The following is a 17,689-nucleotide window of genomic DNA, read 5'->3' as shown; positions in this document are numbered from 1 at the left end:
TGCGTTCGGAAAGTAAGGGAAATTGGTGTTGCTGCTAATTGGTCAATCTCCACATGGGTGGTTAGAAAAAGATGCTAGCCGCCCTCGAGGGAAAGTTGCTAGTGGGAGACGTCGTCCGTTGAAAAATAGGTCTCCTCTATTTTCACGTAGTTTGGACAAAGACTGTTTGTCTGTTTGAAGGACTTTAGGTAACTAGATCTAATAGGATCTGCGTGTGGCGAGCCACGGGACAGAAACCGTTGGAATGTTTACTGTCGCGTGCCGCTACAAATATTTCTTTTAAGGAGAGCTATAGAATTACTCCGTACCTTTGTTAGACAAAGCGTTCATCCCTGACCGCGAGCTACATTCGGCGACTGATTGTCGCCTCGCTGCTGGCTGTCGCCTCGAGCCCAAGCTCATTATCACAAATCTCGAACAAATACAATCGGATCGAAAGACGACAATTGTTTAATTACGCCTATTTAGAATCTAGATTACGGTGTTAGGGGATTGTCCCGAAGTTCCAAAGGGGAAGCTTCGATGTTCTTTCATCTCCGACATATATATGTCGGGTTATCGTTGGGTTTATGGGCGTGTAACGAATCTTCATTCGGACTAGCCATCGTTATTGTACGATAGAGATTATATTTACTAGTATAAATATTGATTTTTACAAAGTTTGACAAATAACCGTGGTGATTAAACACTCGAGATGTCAGTGACAATGTTCTTAGCTTCAATAGCGAATCCACGGTCAACGGGCTAACTCTTTGTTAAACGTAGAATATATTTTGAAGCACAAAGTAACGTTTGCTGTGACGCTCGGTGTAATAATGCACGTAAAGACGATGTGCAAACTCTCCAAGCTAATCGCAAGAATAAAAGACTGATGGAAATTTTCCTCTCCTTACGATCGCGTTTGTTCGTTGCATATTGGCCGGGGATACCAACAAAATTCCAGCCGCCGTTGCTAGGCAGACCCGCGTAGAGCTGACATTGCTCCTGCCTGGGGTTTGATTGTTAATACAACGCGCGTCCCATAATATTGGCATTTCTCTGTTAGGTAAAAATGTTCATCCCGTGACCGTGGCTACGTTCGGCGACCAGTTATGTCACCTCGAGCCCAAGCCTACCGTCGCAAATCTCGGGCAAACATAATAGGATTGAATCATAACAACTCTTTCTAAGTTTTATCATTTAAGCACAGCTATAATAAATAGTTTATACCAAAGTATTGGAATCCTCCCAAAAATTCCAAAAGAAAGACCCCGATGTCCCCTCATCTCCGACATATATATAAACATTAATATTTATACAATATGACACACGAAAAATCTATTTTTATATTGTACAAGTTTGTCGTACAAGTTTAAACATATATATGTTTCGTAGAGCACAAGTCACAATTTCTTTACAGTTGCAGGGCTACTTCGATGGAATTCATAGAAAAAGATACTTTAATATTTCAATTTGTTGATTAATAAATTTCAACCAGGTTTATTAGATTTTCGTATAGTGAAATAAATAAATGAAACAACTTTTTTCAGACAAAACAATTATTCGTATCAAAATATATTAATTTGAAATTTCATTTGTATAAAATTAAAAATGTTGGGATCCTTGAAGTTGTACAGGGATTTTTATGGATTTTTATAGTAACAGCAAGAATTTTTATGTTTTATAAAACTCGATTCATGAGATAAAATACAAAACATAACGATTGAAATCTTCCGTTTAAAAACGAGAAACATAACTCACAATGAGCATCAATCAAGGACAAGAATAGAACTTGGCCTCAATTAGCATCTTGTTTCTATATTAACAATAAGAGATGATCTTGATATAAACCGAAACCAATGAACGTGAATAAATAGTGGAACATCTCTTTGCTGTTACATTGCAAATATTCTAGTAATTATTGTTAATGAAGGCACATATTACGCACGAAATTAAAAATCTCACTAGATTTATACCTGATTGATATTCTCGAAAACATAGAAATATATTTACGTTTTATGTCACTAACGATATATTACATATATCAATGACGCAGTTAAACAAATAACTAGAAACAAACAAATCTTTCTAAAAATATTAAACATCGACAGAATTTATTATTCTATGAAATAATAAAAAGTAATCGCTCATTGATTACTAGAAATGCTAATGTTATAAGTAATAGTCGACAACGCACAAATAAATGTTAATACAAAGATGACTTTTATAGTACTTACCGCAACACGGTTTGCCAAAATCCAACCGCACGAGTTGCACCATATATGGTTCAAGCAAGTTCACGTACCACCACGGCCTGTGCTCTGGTCTTGTAAGGGTGCAAGTTTGAGGGGTATAAATTTGTCCACTGCTGCCATCAACAGCACGCTGCGGAATTCCACCATCTGAGCTGCTTGATTGCATAGGAGCTTTACCTCCGGCAACATTTAGCACTGTAATCAAAATAAAAAGATGCTAGATGTTAGGAAATTCACTTATTTATAACACTTACTTATAAATTATACTTATCTATAATAAGTATTAACTTATTATAAATAATCAGCCATGTCACTGCGCCACGCCAGAAAAATTACTGAAAATTCTCAACGCGAGAATTGATTGCAATTTTAATAAATAAATAAATAAAAAAAAAAAAGATGTTAGGAACGAATTTAAATTCAATTTTTTATTTAATCGTTGTTCACTTAATTTCATTTTGTATATTAGCAAAAAGTTCGAAAATTTATTTTAAGGGTGAGAATGAATCCCCTGACGAAAGACGTATAATGTTAATGTGCTCATAAGTGTTCTGTTTCAATACCAATGTAGCGGCACAGGAATCAAGGGATGACGCGAGCCGAGAGCGACTCGTGCTATTGTTTTGCCTCCGGACATTGACTTAGCCTTGACGCATGAAACATAACGACAAATAAACTCCGGGCAAAAACAACGTCACCGCTGCATGCAACCGTCGAATCAAGACGAATTTCAATTTTCCGACTCTCCCCGGCCAGTATAAACAAACGAACACGATCGCGAACGACAGTACATATCGTGTATCTAACAGCATCGAGAGTATTTCCGAGTATCTTACGAGCGTCTATCAAGTTATGCGACGAGTCTTTACGAGTATTTATTCCGCGATTTTATTTTGCGATTTATATTTCGTACCAACGACTCACGTTTACGGCTGTGTATTAATTTATCGACTTAAATATATTCGGCGGTTACAACAACGAGTAATCTCGTCATTAATTCTCACGCACCTACATCCTCTTCACATAACCTACACTAACTATGTACATAAATTGACCTAACTAATACCTGCTTATATAAGGATTTCGTTCTTCATTTTTAATACAGTAAGTTTGAGAGTGGAAATTTTGTAGACGTTGAGAGAAATTTGTCTTTACGAATTATTAATAATAGAAACATATCTTCTGTGGTGTTTTTGTAAGAGTGATACAATGCACTAGAATAGTGCGGCGATTTTGAAAACACGTGTATGCATTATCAAGTTAGTTAATAATTTGTGAAGTACACGCAAGGCTAGTGTGAAAAGATTAAAAATTCCATTGAAGGATTTCATCGACCGGATGAAATAGTAAACCACGAGACACGCGACAGGAAGAGTGGTTTAGTCTTTTCTTGCGCATCTTCTATGCGGTTTCTGCATTCATAGTTAGGAACTGCATTCAATGCTATGCACTGCACAGTGCCCCGCCCCAATTGCGGTACTTACAACACGTGCTCGTGATGTGCGAAATGTTACATTAACCCATACATAATTACTACAGGCTCTAGTATAACTTAAAACTAGTTATACCTGATTTTAATCGATCTTGACGATTATCGAGTGACTGTCAGATCATTTATTCACTGCATTATATCTATTACTTAAAGTAGCAACTGTATAAGCAGCTCAATTAAAATTCAGACCGATCTGTGATACACTAACCAATCTCCTAAATCTGAAAGATCTGATGATCTTGCTTTTTCTACTTCTCATTGCGTTTCATCAAGTATGCAATTTTTTCTCCAATTATTCAACTTGTGAATGTTGACATAATTTCGATATTGTTTAATTTAGATAATGAATGTAAACAATAACAAATGGTAATATACAGGGTGGTTGGTAAGTGGTGGTACAAGCGGAAAGGGGGTGATTCCACGCGAAAAAAGAAGTCGAAAATATAAAATAAAATTTTTTTTTTAATTAGATCAACTTCAATTCTGTGAGAGATGTAGCAGCTACAACAAAAGTTTCCGGAGAGATTTTTTTTTAATTTTTCCATCGAGACAACGATCTACAGCGAGATCCGTTATAACGAGACGCGATAAAATGCACGCGTACCGAGCGAAAATTCAAAGTCGATTTTCTCGAAAACAAAGCCTCGAACGAAAAATTTTTATTCTATATTTTCGACTTCTTTTTTCGCGTAGAATCACCTCCTTTCTGCTTGTACCATCAGTTACCAACCACCCTGTATAATACCTATATGGTAATGGTAATATATGAGTATCTACCAAATGTAGTTCGATAGACCGAATACATTTTTTATGCGGTGCCAGATGCAGTTGTTTCTATGTGAAACTTAATTTTTCTAATGGAGTCATATGTTTAAAACATAATCATTTACTATAGAAAATATAACTACAAATACAAAATGTTACAAATAAGTAATAACAAGAGAAGTTAAACACAATTTTAACTATAGTGCACGAAGAATTTAATTCATCGATACGAATAAATCATTAATAATGTATTTCACTCGTCCATATATTATTATATTGTTACAAGTAATCAATATTTAATTAAAAATGAATCGTAATCAATTCACTATTTGAAAATCTCTAACGATATGGCACCATTATGAAAACTAAAATTGATACTGAAGTTCATATAAGTAATAATCTTATGATAGATTGAAAACATTTCCAATAGTCGCAAAGAATAATTACGTACACTATATACACGTTACCCATGAACAAAAACAAAGTAAAACATCGAAAGTGGAATTAAAAATAGAGAGAATCTTCTTGTTCGCAATCTCATGCTCTGATCTACTTAACATTATTAATCAACGTCCTACATACTAACGAGCGTTCTCAAATACTTATGTCCAACGTCTCATTCTCCGCTATCCCTTAGTATTGAAGACAACTAATCAGGAGTATTACAATAGAACTAATTGCAGGCTGATCCACTGCTGCGTCCACAGCTGGAAATCTGAACAACACGTTATTTCCAATCGTGTTAACGCTACGATCTTGTTCAGATTAAGTTACTTGAATTCGAGTGACTCAGTATTTATACTTGAAGCTTAGATAGTGTTTTAAAAAAATATCTTTCTTTTCCTATATTTCCAAATAATAAATTTCTCCCTGGTATTGAGAAGAAGACTAGAAAAATTGAATTAAAAAATTCAAATTAAATCAGATTCATTTCAAACCATTGAAATTATATAATTGCCACCGCGATTGTTAAAGTGACTTGACTGTCCTGAACGAAGTTTAACAAAAATTATGTAGATGCCTAAAATGAAGTATATGTACAGCTCACTCGCTTTAGAAAACCAAAATTAGCAATTACAAAGTTATGTGACTTCAAGTAAACCATTTTTCCATCTTCTCAAGTGGAGTTAAAGTCCTTCACTTGAAAGAAACTATGTAACATATTGTTACTTATAATTTCCCATTTGTGGTTATTAGTTGTGTAGATGTATGATCAATTTTGAGTACAGGTTCTGTTAGTTCTTTGTACTCCAAGACCTTTCTGATACGATCAGTCAACTACTTCTACACACTTTTGCAGCAAAGTCTTTTCCAATCAAAAATTCTGTTTCAACAAAAGAGAGATTATAAATATTTTATTTATAACCTTTGCATAACATTCCTCTAGCCTCTTCCATTTTTTGGGTAAAAGAAAACTAAATAACAATAATAATAAGCAAAGTTTTGCAATGAAGCTTTTTGAAATCAAAGCTTTTATGTCGAGAAGTGAAAAATTGAAAGATAAATATTTATGAATTTTGCAATTCTTTATTGATGAAAAGGGAATTAAATAACAATTTACACATTATCGACGTCACTAATGGAATCAACATAAAAAATGATAGATTTCAATTAGCTATTTTTACAAGTTAATGTTAACTTTCATTGAGGTAGAAACATGATTATATATTTTGTTTTCATCGTTCCATTTTAATTATAATGATTTATATCAAAATGGTACATTTCGACGCATATTATAGGCTGATTAATACTCGCTCATTTTCTACTAGCCACCTACTTCAAATCAGATTAAACTCAAGTGATTTCAAGTTAAATAACTTAACTTGCTTATGGGAACATGAAGTACATGCAAGTCGTCTGAATGCAAGTAACTCAATTAATGCGAACAAAGTTTAAGATATGATTAACTCGTCACCGTGGCCGAAGGACGAGGGAGCGAGCGACAAGGTTCTGAGAAAATCCCAGCGGCTCATTGCCATTCTCATTAAGTAAAAAGAAGGTCGGGCGTGAGGCAAATTGCACGGGTGAACAGCCAGACGGCACGCAGATGCTGTTCGGAAACTTTTGTGCTCGCCGAGCGGTGCACATTCGCGAAGAAGTTACCGGGCTTGCGGTAGTTTTACTGTACCGTAACGTGAGAATTTTATCGGCGCTAACTGGCATTGCCTCGATCTCGGTAAGTCCTCCACTCACATACGGCGTCGAAACGAGATCGTCCCTTTTGCCGCGTGCCTGATTGCCGTCAAGGTCAATCCTTGTATCGCCAACCAGACATCCATTTTCATATTTCCAATTCAACCTTTTATTAGTTTCTTCGTTTATTATTGACAATTTTGAGATTAATTTAGAGAAACGTACTAATTCCATAAATTCATTCATCACAAGGAAATCATATCAATAATGGTGAATTTTTTGAGCTAGATTTGAGAAACGACGATACCATTTGCAACATCATCACTTTCTTGTACATTTCAATTTATGCTGTTAATCAATGTGGTTTCTGAACGGCTCATTTCATTATCAACCACTCCATTCTAATTTATTTTAGAAACTTACTTTATCCTACATACCTGTTGTATAGTCTAATGTATTTTAATTAACTTACCTTATGTTACATACTCATTACATATTCGATTGTATGTCGGATATTTATATTCTAGTCTATTTTAGAAATTTACATTATGTTTTAATCTTTTACAAAAGTCTTTATAGATCTTATAGAAGGGCCATTCTTACTTGATTCTTGAAATTTGATTTTTTCAAATAGAATAACATTTTTGAAATTGCCAATTTATATTATAAGGCCATAGAAAACAGTTAAAAGATTATTTTATTTTTATTTTTACATTACTTTACTTAGAAATAATTATGTATACAATATGTAGAATATATAGCAGACTAATCACTGCGAAAGTGTGGTCAATTGTTTATCTTGTTGATTATATAAAATATTGTATAAATCTTGTTCTTTATATAAATAATATAATAAAATAATATCTACACAAAACAATCTAAAACATCTAAAACAAAAGTAGTTCATTTGTTAATTTGTATATTTAATTTAATTTAATTTAATTGTATATATTTCATTCGAATACATAATGTAATAAGCGTCATGTCTGTATTAGGAAATATAAATATGCTACCAAATGGTCACAGTATCCATTTAAGGGTTAAATAAAGCTTATATAACATGTTTATGAAGCGTATTAACGTATTTATTTCTCATAAAATGATACTAATATAGCCCTTAATCGACTTGGCATAGACCGTACTATGTTTTCAATAAAATTCTTTGGCATTTTATTTCAATAAGAATGGAATGTGCGACGACTTTTGAGTGACTGTAATTAAATACAGTTTACAATATAATACCTCGGAATTTTTATTTACGCATCGCAATAACGTATTAATATACATGAATTTATTTAATAGCTACTAAAATATAGATAAGATATTGATTATTTTTAAAATAACGATTTCCTACCAACAGTAGTTTCGCATTAATTTAGATAAAAAAATCACAAATTTGCGAAATGAATAAGTTAGTGTTGAGAAAAGTTAAGTTGGCATGATCGCTGGTTACTACAAGCTAAGTTGGACGACTTCTAACGACGCTCTTTTGTCTTAGAAGTCGACCACGTGTTAATAGACTAAGTGTATTAATACGCGTTGTACGAGGCGAAGAAATATAGAAAGAAAAATCAAATCTGTGTGAATCGATGAATTATCAACCCCAAACCTACATTAATTAACAGTTAGTGCCCAATTATAAATAGAATTATAATTAAAGATCATATCGCAACTTGTCAATCTTCTGATAGACTTTTTTATGTAAATTGACAGTGAATGGATGTGTTTAGTATATCACGATATTGATTTCACAGGAACAATCGCGTAGCTACTGCACGTGTACCTGAAACTAGGTCTCAGAAATTTCAGATCTAGCCTGAAGAAATAGACTACGATGTTTACGAAACGTTGGTACAAAGTGCAAGTACAAGTTACGCGATTATTCCAGCGAAACTAATGTCATATCTCACCATCGTGAGAGCTTGAAACCTAAAAATGTTAAATATAATAAAAAAATGTATGTTTTGGAAGTTAATAAATAACTTCATGTTAAGTAGAGACATTGATGTCATGAAATAATGAATTCATTATTGTAAAATGTAAATAATTTTTACTTTTTATTTATTTTTTCTATCTTTCCATTTATGAAATTTTCTAAAATGAAGTACGACGAAAAAAAGAATAAAAGTTAATTTAAACTCGGAAAGATGGTAGTGTATATTTTGTAGAATATTACTATGATCAGCGTTTATTCTTGTAATTAGTTAGCAAGTCGGCTTAAATCATGCAAACTAAAATTATTTCAAAGGAATATTACTATATCTACTATATACTATGCTAATAAATTGGCATATTAGTATAATAGTACGATATGAATCATAACTATAGAAGACGAATAAAAATCATAAATATTTTGTAGAAGATTTAAGGCCTATTTTGCTTCACGCGATCAAGGTTAATCCTGGACGACCCCTATAAATCGGCGTCGCTAATTTATTCAAGCGACAGCAAGAAATTATAGTCGTAGACAGTGTCGCAAAGAGAATCTCTTTAATGGCGTCTGTAGTGAACGTAGAAGTAGAGACGTAAAATTGATGATATTCAACATATTATAAGATTGAGATTTTGATTGTATTATATAAGAATAATAAGTTGTAAACCCTATAAAAAAATAACTTTCTCAGCATCGATATTTGAAATAAAATGCTTTAATAACTTCAGATCTTACTTTAATAGTTTAATAAGTAAACATGTATAAAATAAATAACTTTGTAGCTTCGTGAGTAATGATATCTAAAATGAATAACGCCATAATCTTACGAGTAACAATATCTAAGATAAATATTCGATAAATTAAAAATATTCGATTTATACGACGTATAAATATGTTGGAAAGATTAATTTGCTTAAAATGTAGCTTAAATATTTGATACGATTCTTTCATGCATAGAAAAGATTTAGTAAATGTCTTAACGTTAAATCACAGAGTATTGTTTAGCATTGTCTCAAGACATTTTTACGGATTCGTGAGTATAATCTGTTACCACGACCTTAAAATATATACTTGCAGAACAATTGAAGATGTATGAATGAGACAGCAAATGCATTGTGCAGAAGATATTAGTCAGAAAACAAGTCTGCTATAACGTTACTTGCTACACACTACAAACTATACCATGTTCCTAACTGTTAAAGTTTTAAATATCGTAGATAAAAAGCGATGAGTTACAATCTAATTATAGCTACAGTTATGAGCTGCGGCATGATAACTTAATACATAACTGTTTTAAGATATCATCTTCTTCAGCTGCATATACTTTATATCGATTTTTCAGCTACATTTTAAGTAAATCGATTTACCATCGAAGATTTGTAAATTTCTATTCAAGTTTTTAAACGCTTCGTAACAGTAATATTTTTACTAAATGATAAAAATAAATTATAATTATCGATGAAATATATTGACACGTAAATTCTTAAATTTATATGAATTGCTTCTATGTTGTTAACACACCAAACGTATGATTGGTAGTTTAAAGTAACATCATTATTTTTGCACGCGAAAGAAATCTAAAAAGGAAACGTTATCTGCTAACGCTATATAGGGACAAAGAAGGTTTTCCTTGAACGCTTTTCTAAATTCAGTCATAGTGGCATACTGGTTCTTACATACTAATCACTTTCAAATAAATCAAGATTTATAAATACAATCGTCCATCTTCCTTCCTTAAAACGACACACGTTCGTTATGTAACAGTATACATATCGAAAGTTCAAGAACATAATATCAAAAATATGATTGGAAGCTTTTTATACTTAATATTAAAAAAATGTTAGAAAATACTTTTGTGTAAGTTTTGTCAAATATTCTAAATACGAAGGAGCAAAATTTTGAACTTGTTAAGTAATAGTTAAATAATAAAACAAATATGATTGTGGTAATAGAATGTTAAAATAAAATAAAGTTAAGAAAAGGTACTGTATATATGAGTAATAGGATTTTTACTTATTTGTTAATATATCGACATACTCTATTCCTTATAGATATTCTTTCTGCAGAGAATGTTTTATATTAATAGAAAAAATATTTTTAATTGCTTAATTTAAGCTTAATTTTTGCTTAATTTACATTAATCATTTATGACGACATTTTATGGCGATTATTTAAATTTGTCTAATCTTAGAACAAACATAACAATTAAGAATAAGTGTAGTACACAATAATTCATCAAAGGCCTCGATCACTACATAAAACAAGATCTGATAATAAAACATTTTGTAATAAACATAATAACAACCCAGTATAATAATAATCCAACTGCTTATTTCATAATAATTACCCAGTCACATTCATAATAGATTATAATTGAAAAACACACAAATAATAAAACGAATTTTATTTCAATTAAAAAATTAAAAGTCATTAAATTCAAGTTATAGTATGTTAACTAACTCAAGTTATGTTTTAGGTTTCATATTAATGTCACAGCATTCCATGTAGGAGTGATCTGACAAGTGTAGCCATAAAACAAATCATAAGGCTAGGAAGTAATTGATATTCATTTTGATTATTATTATTATATGAAACAGTATGTATAAAATCTATTTAATAACGTTCAAGAGAAATTTATCCCGGTGTTATTGCAGATATAGTCATGATCAGAAATATTACCAGCTTATCCTGTAACATTCTGAGAATTTGTAAAACGACACGATTCCTTATGTAAGTCTCTTTATAGAACATGAAAAACAATGATTGAAAACAACCCTGACATCGATTTCGTTTCGCAAAACAATTACGTAAAAGCTTCATTCTGATTAATTGTTACAAGAAGCTGAAACTTTTGTTTCGATGATCGTTTCTATCTTATACTACCGGAATCATTATTTTTGGAAAATAGTTCTAAAATCAGTTTTTATAATGATAAAAATTTTGTTTTCTTAAAAACAAATTATTACGTACTATTTTTTATTGCAAAACTACTTAACGATGATAAATTCTAATATATGTATTTAAACTCCAAACTCGGAAGTTCAAAGAATACATTTTGTAAATAAATAAATTTGTATACAGTTTTATAGAGCAATTTGTGCCAATATTTTCGTTCATCGCTGTAAATCCGGCAAAAGGAATCATTAAAGAATTCCATTTATTTCCAATGAATCGATACTACGGACAACACTCAGAGTATAGTAAGCTGGCGTTATTTGAATCGTCTAATTTCAACACTTTTTAAAATTTAATCTTAAAGTTTGCACGAATCTATTATATGGTACAAAATATCGCTAGCTTCTGGTATAATAACAAAAGAGTGAGAAAATATTACGTACTTTATGCCCGGCAAGAAAACATATCAAAAATAAGAAACTGACTCAAATAACTTTTCGTTAGAATTACTCTAATCAGTAAGGAGGTATTGTATAAGAACTAAAACAAATTAATTTCCAGAAATATGACTATTTAATTAGGATAACTACAACCGAAATTATTAACGTTAGTCAAACGAACTTTCCTTTCAAGATGTCATATCCCCGTAAAAAGCTACGGTCACCGGGCTGTTAATTCACACGATATATTTCACTTTTTATCACGCCACTGATAACGAGTTAAATAATCTGTTCTGAAATGTAGCTGGCTTAACCCTTCCCCGTGCCACTTGGTTCGACAAAACTCGGGCCCAAGCGGTAGACATCGACGCGCGCTAAACAGACCAGACTGATGCTCGTAAACAGTCGCAATACTTTACAAAACTTGCTATCAAATGTAATAAAGAATAGGTCTAGTATTCTTGGATCGTCACTTACATTATTTAAGACAGACGCTTTTGTTCCGTGATGTTCAGAATACTTCCAAACTATCGGTGTGTTTTTCACTTTTTGCCAAATCCATGATTGTCGTGTCGTACTTTCCTCTTCGCTACTCTCATGTATAATCATACGCCTTACACGCTTTGCGACTGGCATAATCACGTCACTATCACAGGATTCGTTATCACTGTCTTCATTTAACACTTTTGTATCTTCCATTTTGAAGGGGTTTCTTAAATTTTAATAATTGAACTGCTCCGTAACAGCAACGATAAGAATCGTGACTAACTGTCGTGAGGTACTGACAGGAACTAACATTCGGCCACGATCGTAACGGGCAAAAAAAAAATCTGCGAGCTCGGCTTGTTATGTTTACGTTTGGCCCAAGTATCTGGTCGCGAGTCAGACTCGCAATATTTATGTTTGGGCCAAAATCTTCATCGCGAGTCTGACTCGATAAAGTACGGGAAGGGGTTAAAAACTGTTTATAACCACACTCGATAAATTAGCAGCCATTTGACGGATATCCTATTTACCGAAAAAATGGATTGTTTCAATTTTTATTATCGGAATTCGATGGAAGCTTTCGATAGAGCACATAATCGTGAATATTGAAGGTGGGAAGTCGATCACGAAGCCAAGGAATTCTATTCAAGGAAACTATTGAAGCATTCAAGCAGCCAATTTAAAAAAGTATCTGATTACGAAGTCAATCTACATTCTATCCGGGCGCAGCTGTGAACAGGTAGACTACACACAGAACGTGTAATTGATGCGTTCTCGACCTAAACCTACATACCGATTCCTTTGAGTTAGCGTACACGTCGCACGCGTTCCCACACACATTCTCTCGACACACACGTGGATACGTCATAATTTACAGTTATTTCTTCTACGGATTATTACGAAAGGTTTCGTCTCCACGGCCATGTTATTCAAATACGTTAGATCGAAGAAAACGATCAACAGCTTCAGCACTTGTTGATACATCCTGATCGAGCGTAGAACAAAGGAAAACGATTCCTGTTATTGAACTGCGAGCCTTTTCAAATCTTTCGGATATAACAGTACGTTTATTGTTGAAAATTGATGTTGTATTTACTTCTTTGGACGTGGAACACGTGAGTACAGTGGAGTTTTTGAAACTTCCTGTTTCTTTCTTTCGCGTGATTCATTTATGTAATATAGTAAGTAATACGTGTGTATGTGTATCGTACCGTACGTGATATATGGTGTAAATTATTGATATGCAAAGACTATACGATTTGAATATTTTTGTTTCTTCATATTATATTGTTACTGGCTAATATTCATAATTTTTCATAGAAATTTATATTTAGAAAATAAGTTTCTAGACAATGCATTTATGTGAATTTGTATAATTTTTTGTCAAATGTTAATAACAGGTTATTTTTTAATTTAAATATTTTAAATAAAATCTCAAATAACAGCAGTGGTCGATCGATACTGAATTTCGTGGATGTCATTGGACGAATAACGAGCCTCAAATATAAAATCTTAGATTGGGAAAATCATGCATTGCGAAGATACATGCCTCTATATCGTAGCTACAATAGATTTTCATTGTTTCCAGAATTCTGGATCGTGTTGGCGACAGCGTTGATCTAACCTAAACCAATACTAACATTCTTTATGATCTGTTTAAAAGGAGTTGAATGTCTTCTTTTCGCTCATTCATCATTTCTAATTTTAATATACAGGGTGGTTGGTAACTGGTGATTCTACGCGAAAAAAGAAGTCGAAAATATAGAATAAAAAAATTTTTTTTTTAATTCTTCCATCGAGACAACGATCTACAGTTAAAGCGATAGATAAAGTTAAAGTGATAAAGCGTTTCGCACGCGTACCGAGCGAAAATTCAAAGTCGATTTTCTCGAAAACAAAGTTTCAAACGAAAAATTGTTATTCTATATTTTCGACTTCTTTTTCCGCGTAGAATCGCCCCCTTTCCGCTTGTACCACCAGTTACCAACCACCCTGTACACAAACGCACATATATTTATCCCTCAGCTGTATACATCATTTATACTTACATTGTTCTATTAATTGTCGAATATTGTAGCTAATATCAGTAAAGAATTATTATATGTATAGGTATGCGTGTATAAGGAGCAGTAATCTTCAAATGCACGATTTCCTAAAGCTAAGATTCTGTATTTCGGATTTTATATCTCATTCCATGATGCATATTTACCAAATTGCCATGCGAATTACAGCCGATGTTATTTTTAAATTTGACCAATAGTCATCCTGATTTGAGCTAAATCGATTAGATTAATTTTTTCCTTCCCTATAAAAAGTTCTTTATTTCCATCAAGTTTTATTTCTCATTTTCACTTTTATTAATCAATTCCCGTTTTAACTAAGGTCATCAACAAAATTTAAATATGTATTGTATTTTAGCACTACTTGATTCGATTTGATTATAACTAATTATTCTTTGAATTTATATCATATTATTCTGAAAAAGGAAACACATCAAAATTACAACGACCGATCTGCAGACAAATAGTTAATATAACTGGAATTAATGTACGTGTGTAATAGTTCACTGGTTCTCTCTACCTATGATTTCTCGACCATAATTGGAATTCACGTTCAAATAACTGGATTTAGTCGACAGAAGTGCAGTTAATTCTATTCACTAAAATATCATCCTAATGAATAAAGTTTAAGAAAATGGAATTCTGAAACTCGGAAACTGTATGACATGTATGATGACTTAATTAAAAAGCATATGCATTGGCAAACATTTCACGAATGATTAACTATTTACAAGTAATAGATTATTAGATATTAAATGTAAATTAATACAATTGAAAACTAATTAAATGCCTAAACAGATAAACATACTTTATATACAATTAAGGATATTAAAAATTCATGAATTATAATGCAAAGACTTAAATGAGATAAAACACTATTAAGACATATATGCATATATCCAATTAAATATAAAAATAAAGAAGAAATATACATACACACCTTATATTAAAAAATTATATTTTTAAAACCTTGAAATAAAGTGTATGTATATATTTTACATGAAGCTTTGAATTCTGAATTTATATGCTCGCCCACAAACCAATAATTATCACTACATCATTTTCTACGCAAATCACGTATCTATACGTGCATTATTTAAATATTTATGTTACTAGTAATCTATTTGTATTCTATTAACGATTATAATACAGATATGAACGATTTACATGCGAAGAAGCGTTCAAGCGGTTGAACCATGATTGATCGATTGTAATTGTTCAATTTTGATTATCACGTCACAGTTAGTGGTCACGCGTATGCATGATGCGAACATCTTCTCTACTTCTATGCACGAAGTAAGTTTAAGCATAGAGAATGTTAATCGTATATCTTCTAATATGAAAGTATAATTAATGCGAAGATGATCATGACTGTGTGGTGTTTCATTTCTTTAAGAAAATCTGAATAAATATTCCACTTTATATACAGTTACGTACAGGCAGGTAGTAGAAATAAGTACCAATTAATTTTCGTTAAATACAGCTAGTACAGCACAAAAATATAAATATTAATTTTAATTATTCACTAAATAATCGATGTATTGCAAGGATGTAATAATTAAAGATTAAGTATGTAATAGTAATATCACAATTCGATTAAACTTTATTAATACCGACTTCCATTAATTGTCCACCTATCTTTTCCTTCAGCTGTATTATCAGTAAATTAAAATTTACAAAGTTCTTCACAAATTTTTGTAGGTTTAATAATGTAATTCTTCACACAAAAAGCAAATTTTTAATGTCTGGCGATACAAGGCGTATCTAATATTCGTCTTATACGAGTATCAAATATGTTGTTACTTAATTATCTTTTAATTATCAAAGTATTTTTTACCCTTTTATATCTTGTTACATTAATTTTAAGTAGAAAGGAGATAAAGTATACAATATAGGAAGAAATATACAAAAAGGAGATGGAAAAATATATATTCGATACAACATGTATTCTATCCTTATTATGATCTTCTAAAAATAATAGGGACAATGTGAAAATGATATTTTCAGAGACAATATACAAAACAAACGTCAAACATTAAAAAATGTATGAAAGAGTTATAACAAAATATGAAATAGAAGGAAAATGATAATTGTCTCACTTCTAATATAATATACAGTAAAAGTGTCAAGTGTTAATATAATAATTATGAATTAATGCCTGTTACTAATTAATAACAAAAATTTGAAAATGCATGTATATATACATGCAGTTAGGTAATATATTCGGTCGGGTTGGCTTAGACTTAGGAGCGCGTAACGTATCTTCATAAAGACAAGCCATCGTTGTTGTTCAATGGAGATTATATTTGCAATTATATGTACAAATGTTGATTTAACAGAGTTTGACAATCGAACGTGGTGATTAGACACTCTCGATATTAAAGACAATGTTCTTAGGTTCAATAACGAATCCACGGTCAACGAGAAAACTCTTTGTACAATAAAATATATTTTGAAACACAAAGTGACGTTAGCTGAGACGCACGGTATCTTTTGTCGGAGATGCAGGGACATCGGGCCTTTCTTTTGGAATTTTGGGAAGATCCCCGCTACTTTGGTCTAAACTATTTATTATAGCTGTACTTAAATAATAGAACTTAGAAGTAGTTATTGAGATACGATCTGATTATGTTTGCCCGAGATTTGCGACAGGGCTTGGGCTCGAGATGACACAACTGGTCGCTGAACGTAGCCACGGTCACGGGATGAACGTTTTTACTTAACAGAAGAAGTACCAATATCGAGGGGCACGCGCTGTATTAACAAACAAGCCCCGGACAGGAGCAATGTCGGCTCTACGCGGGTTTGCCTAGTAACGGCACCTGGAATTTTGTCGATATCCCCGGTCAATACTCAATTGACAAATGCGATCGTATCAGTCTTTTATTCTTGCGATCACCTTGGAGAGTTTACACGCATCATCTTGTCAGTCAGTCAGAAAGATACCGAGCGTCACAGCTAACGTCACTTTGCGTTTCAAAATATATTCAATTGTGCAAAGAGTTTCTCCGTTGACCGTGGATTCATTATTGAACCTAAGAACGTTGTCTTTAACATCTAGAGTGTCTAATTACCACGTTTGATTGTCAAACTCTGTTAAATCAACATTTTTACATATAATTGTAAATATAATCTTCATTGAACAACAACGATGGCTTGTCCTAATGAAGATACGTCACATGCCTCTAAGTCTAACGCCAACCCGATATATATATATATATATATATATATATATATATATTCCTATATAT

The 17,689-nt window shown here is 32.1% G+C and overlaps 1 protein-coding gene and 1 long non-coding RNA gene across 3 annotated transcripts in view; one reads left to right on the top strand and one right to left on the bottom strand.

Moving 5' to 3' along the window:
* LOC100742464 overlaps positions 1-17,689 on the bottom strand; it is an 86,356-nt gene that overhangs the window by 29,604 nt on the left and 39,063 nt on the right. Inside the window, exons 1-2 of one of the 2 annotated variants that reach the window (XM_033319589.1) lie at positions 12,370-12,691; positions 2,217-2,429 (exon numbers count right to left, since the gene is read on the bottom strand). In XM_033319589.1, the coding sequence (XP_033175480.1) occupies positions 2,217-2,400 (184 nt within the window). In that variant the 5' untranslated portion in view covers positions 2,401-2,429; positions 12,370-12,691. Of the gene's footprint in view, positions 1-2,216; positions 2,430-12,369; positions 12,692-17,689 lie in introns of those variants that run through there. The other variant, XM_003487621.4, reaches the window with a different exon arrangement.
* On the top strand, positions 2,837-12,002 carry LOC117151384. The gene is made up of 3 exons (XR_004461268.1): positions 2,837-3,143; positions 3,834-3,838; positions 11,991-12,002. It is a non-coding gene; the product is annotated as an uncharacterized LOC117151384 (long non-coding RNA).

This window comes from Bombus impatiens, unplaced genomic scaffold, assembly GCF_000188095.3.
Source record: "Bombus impatiens unplaced genomic scaffold, BIMP_2.2 scf_0174, whole genome shotgun sequence".
Taxonomy (NCBI): domain Eukaryota; kingdom Metazoa; phylum Arthropoda; class Insecta; order Hymenoptera; family Apidae; genus Bombus; species Bombus impatiens.
This window is presented reverse-complemented; position numbering and strand designations above follow the sequence as displayed.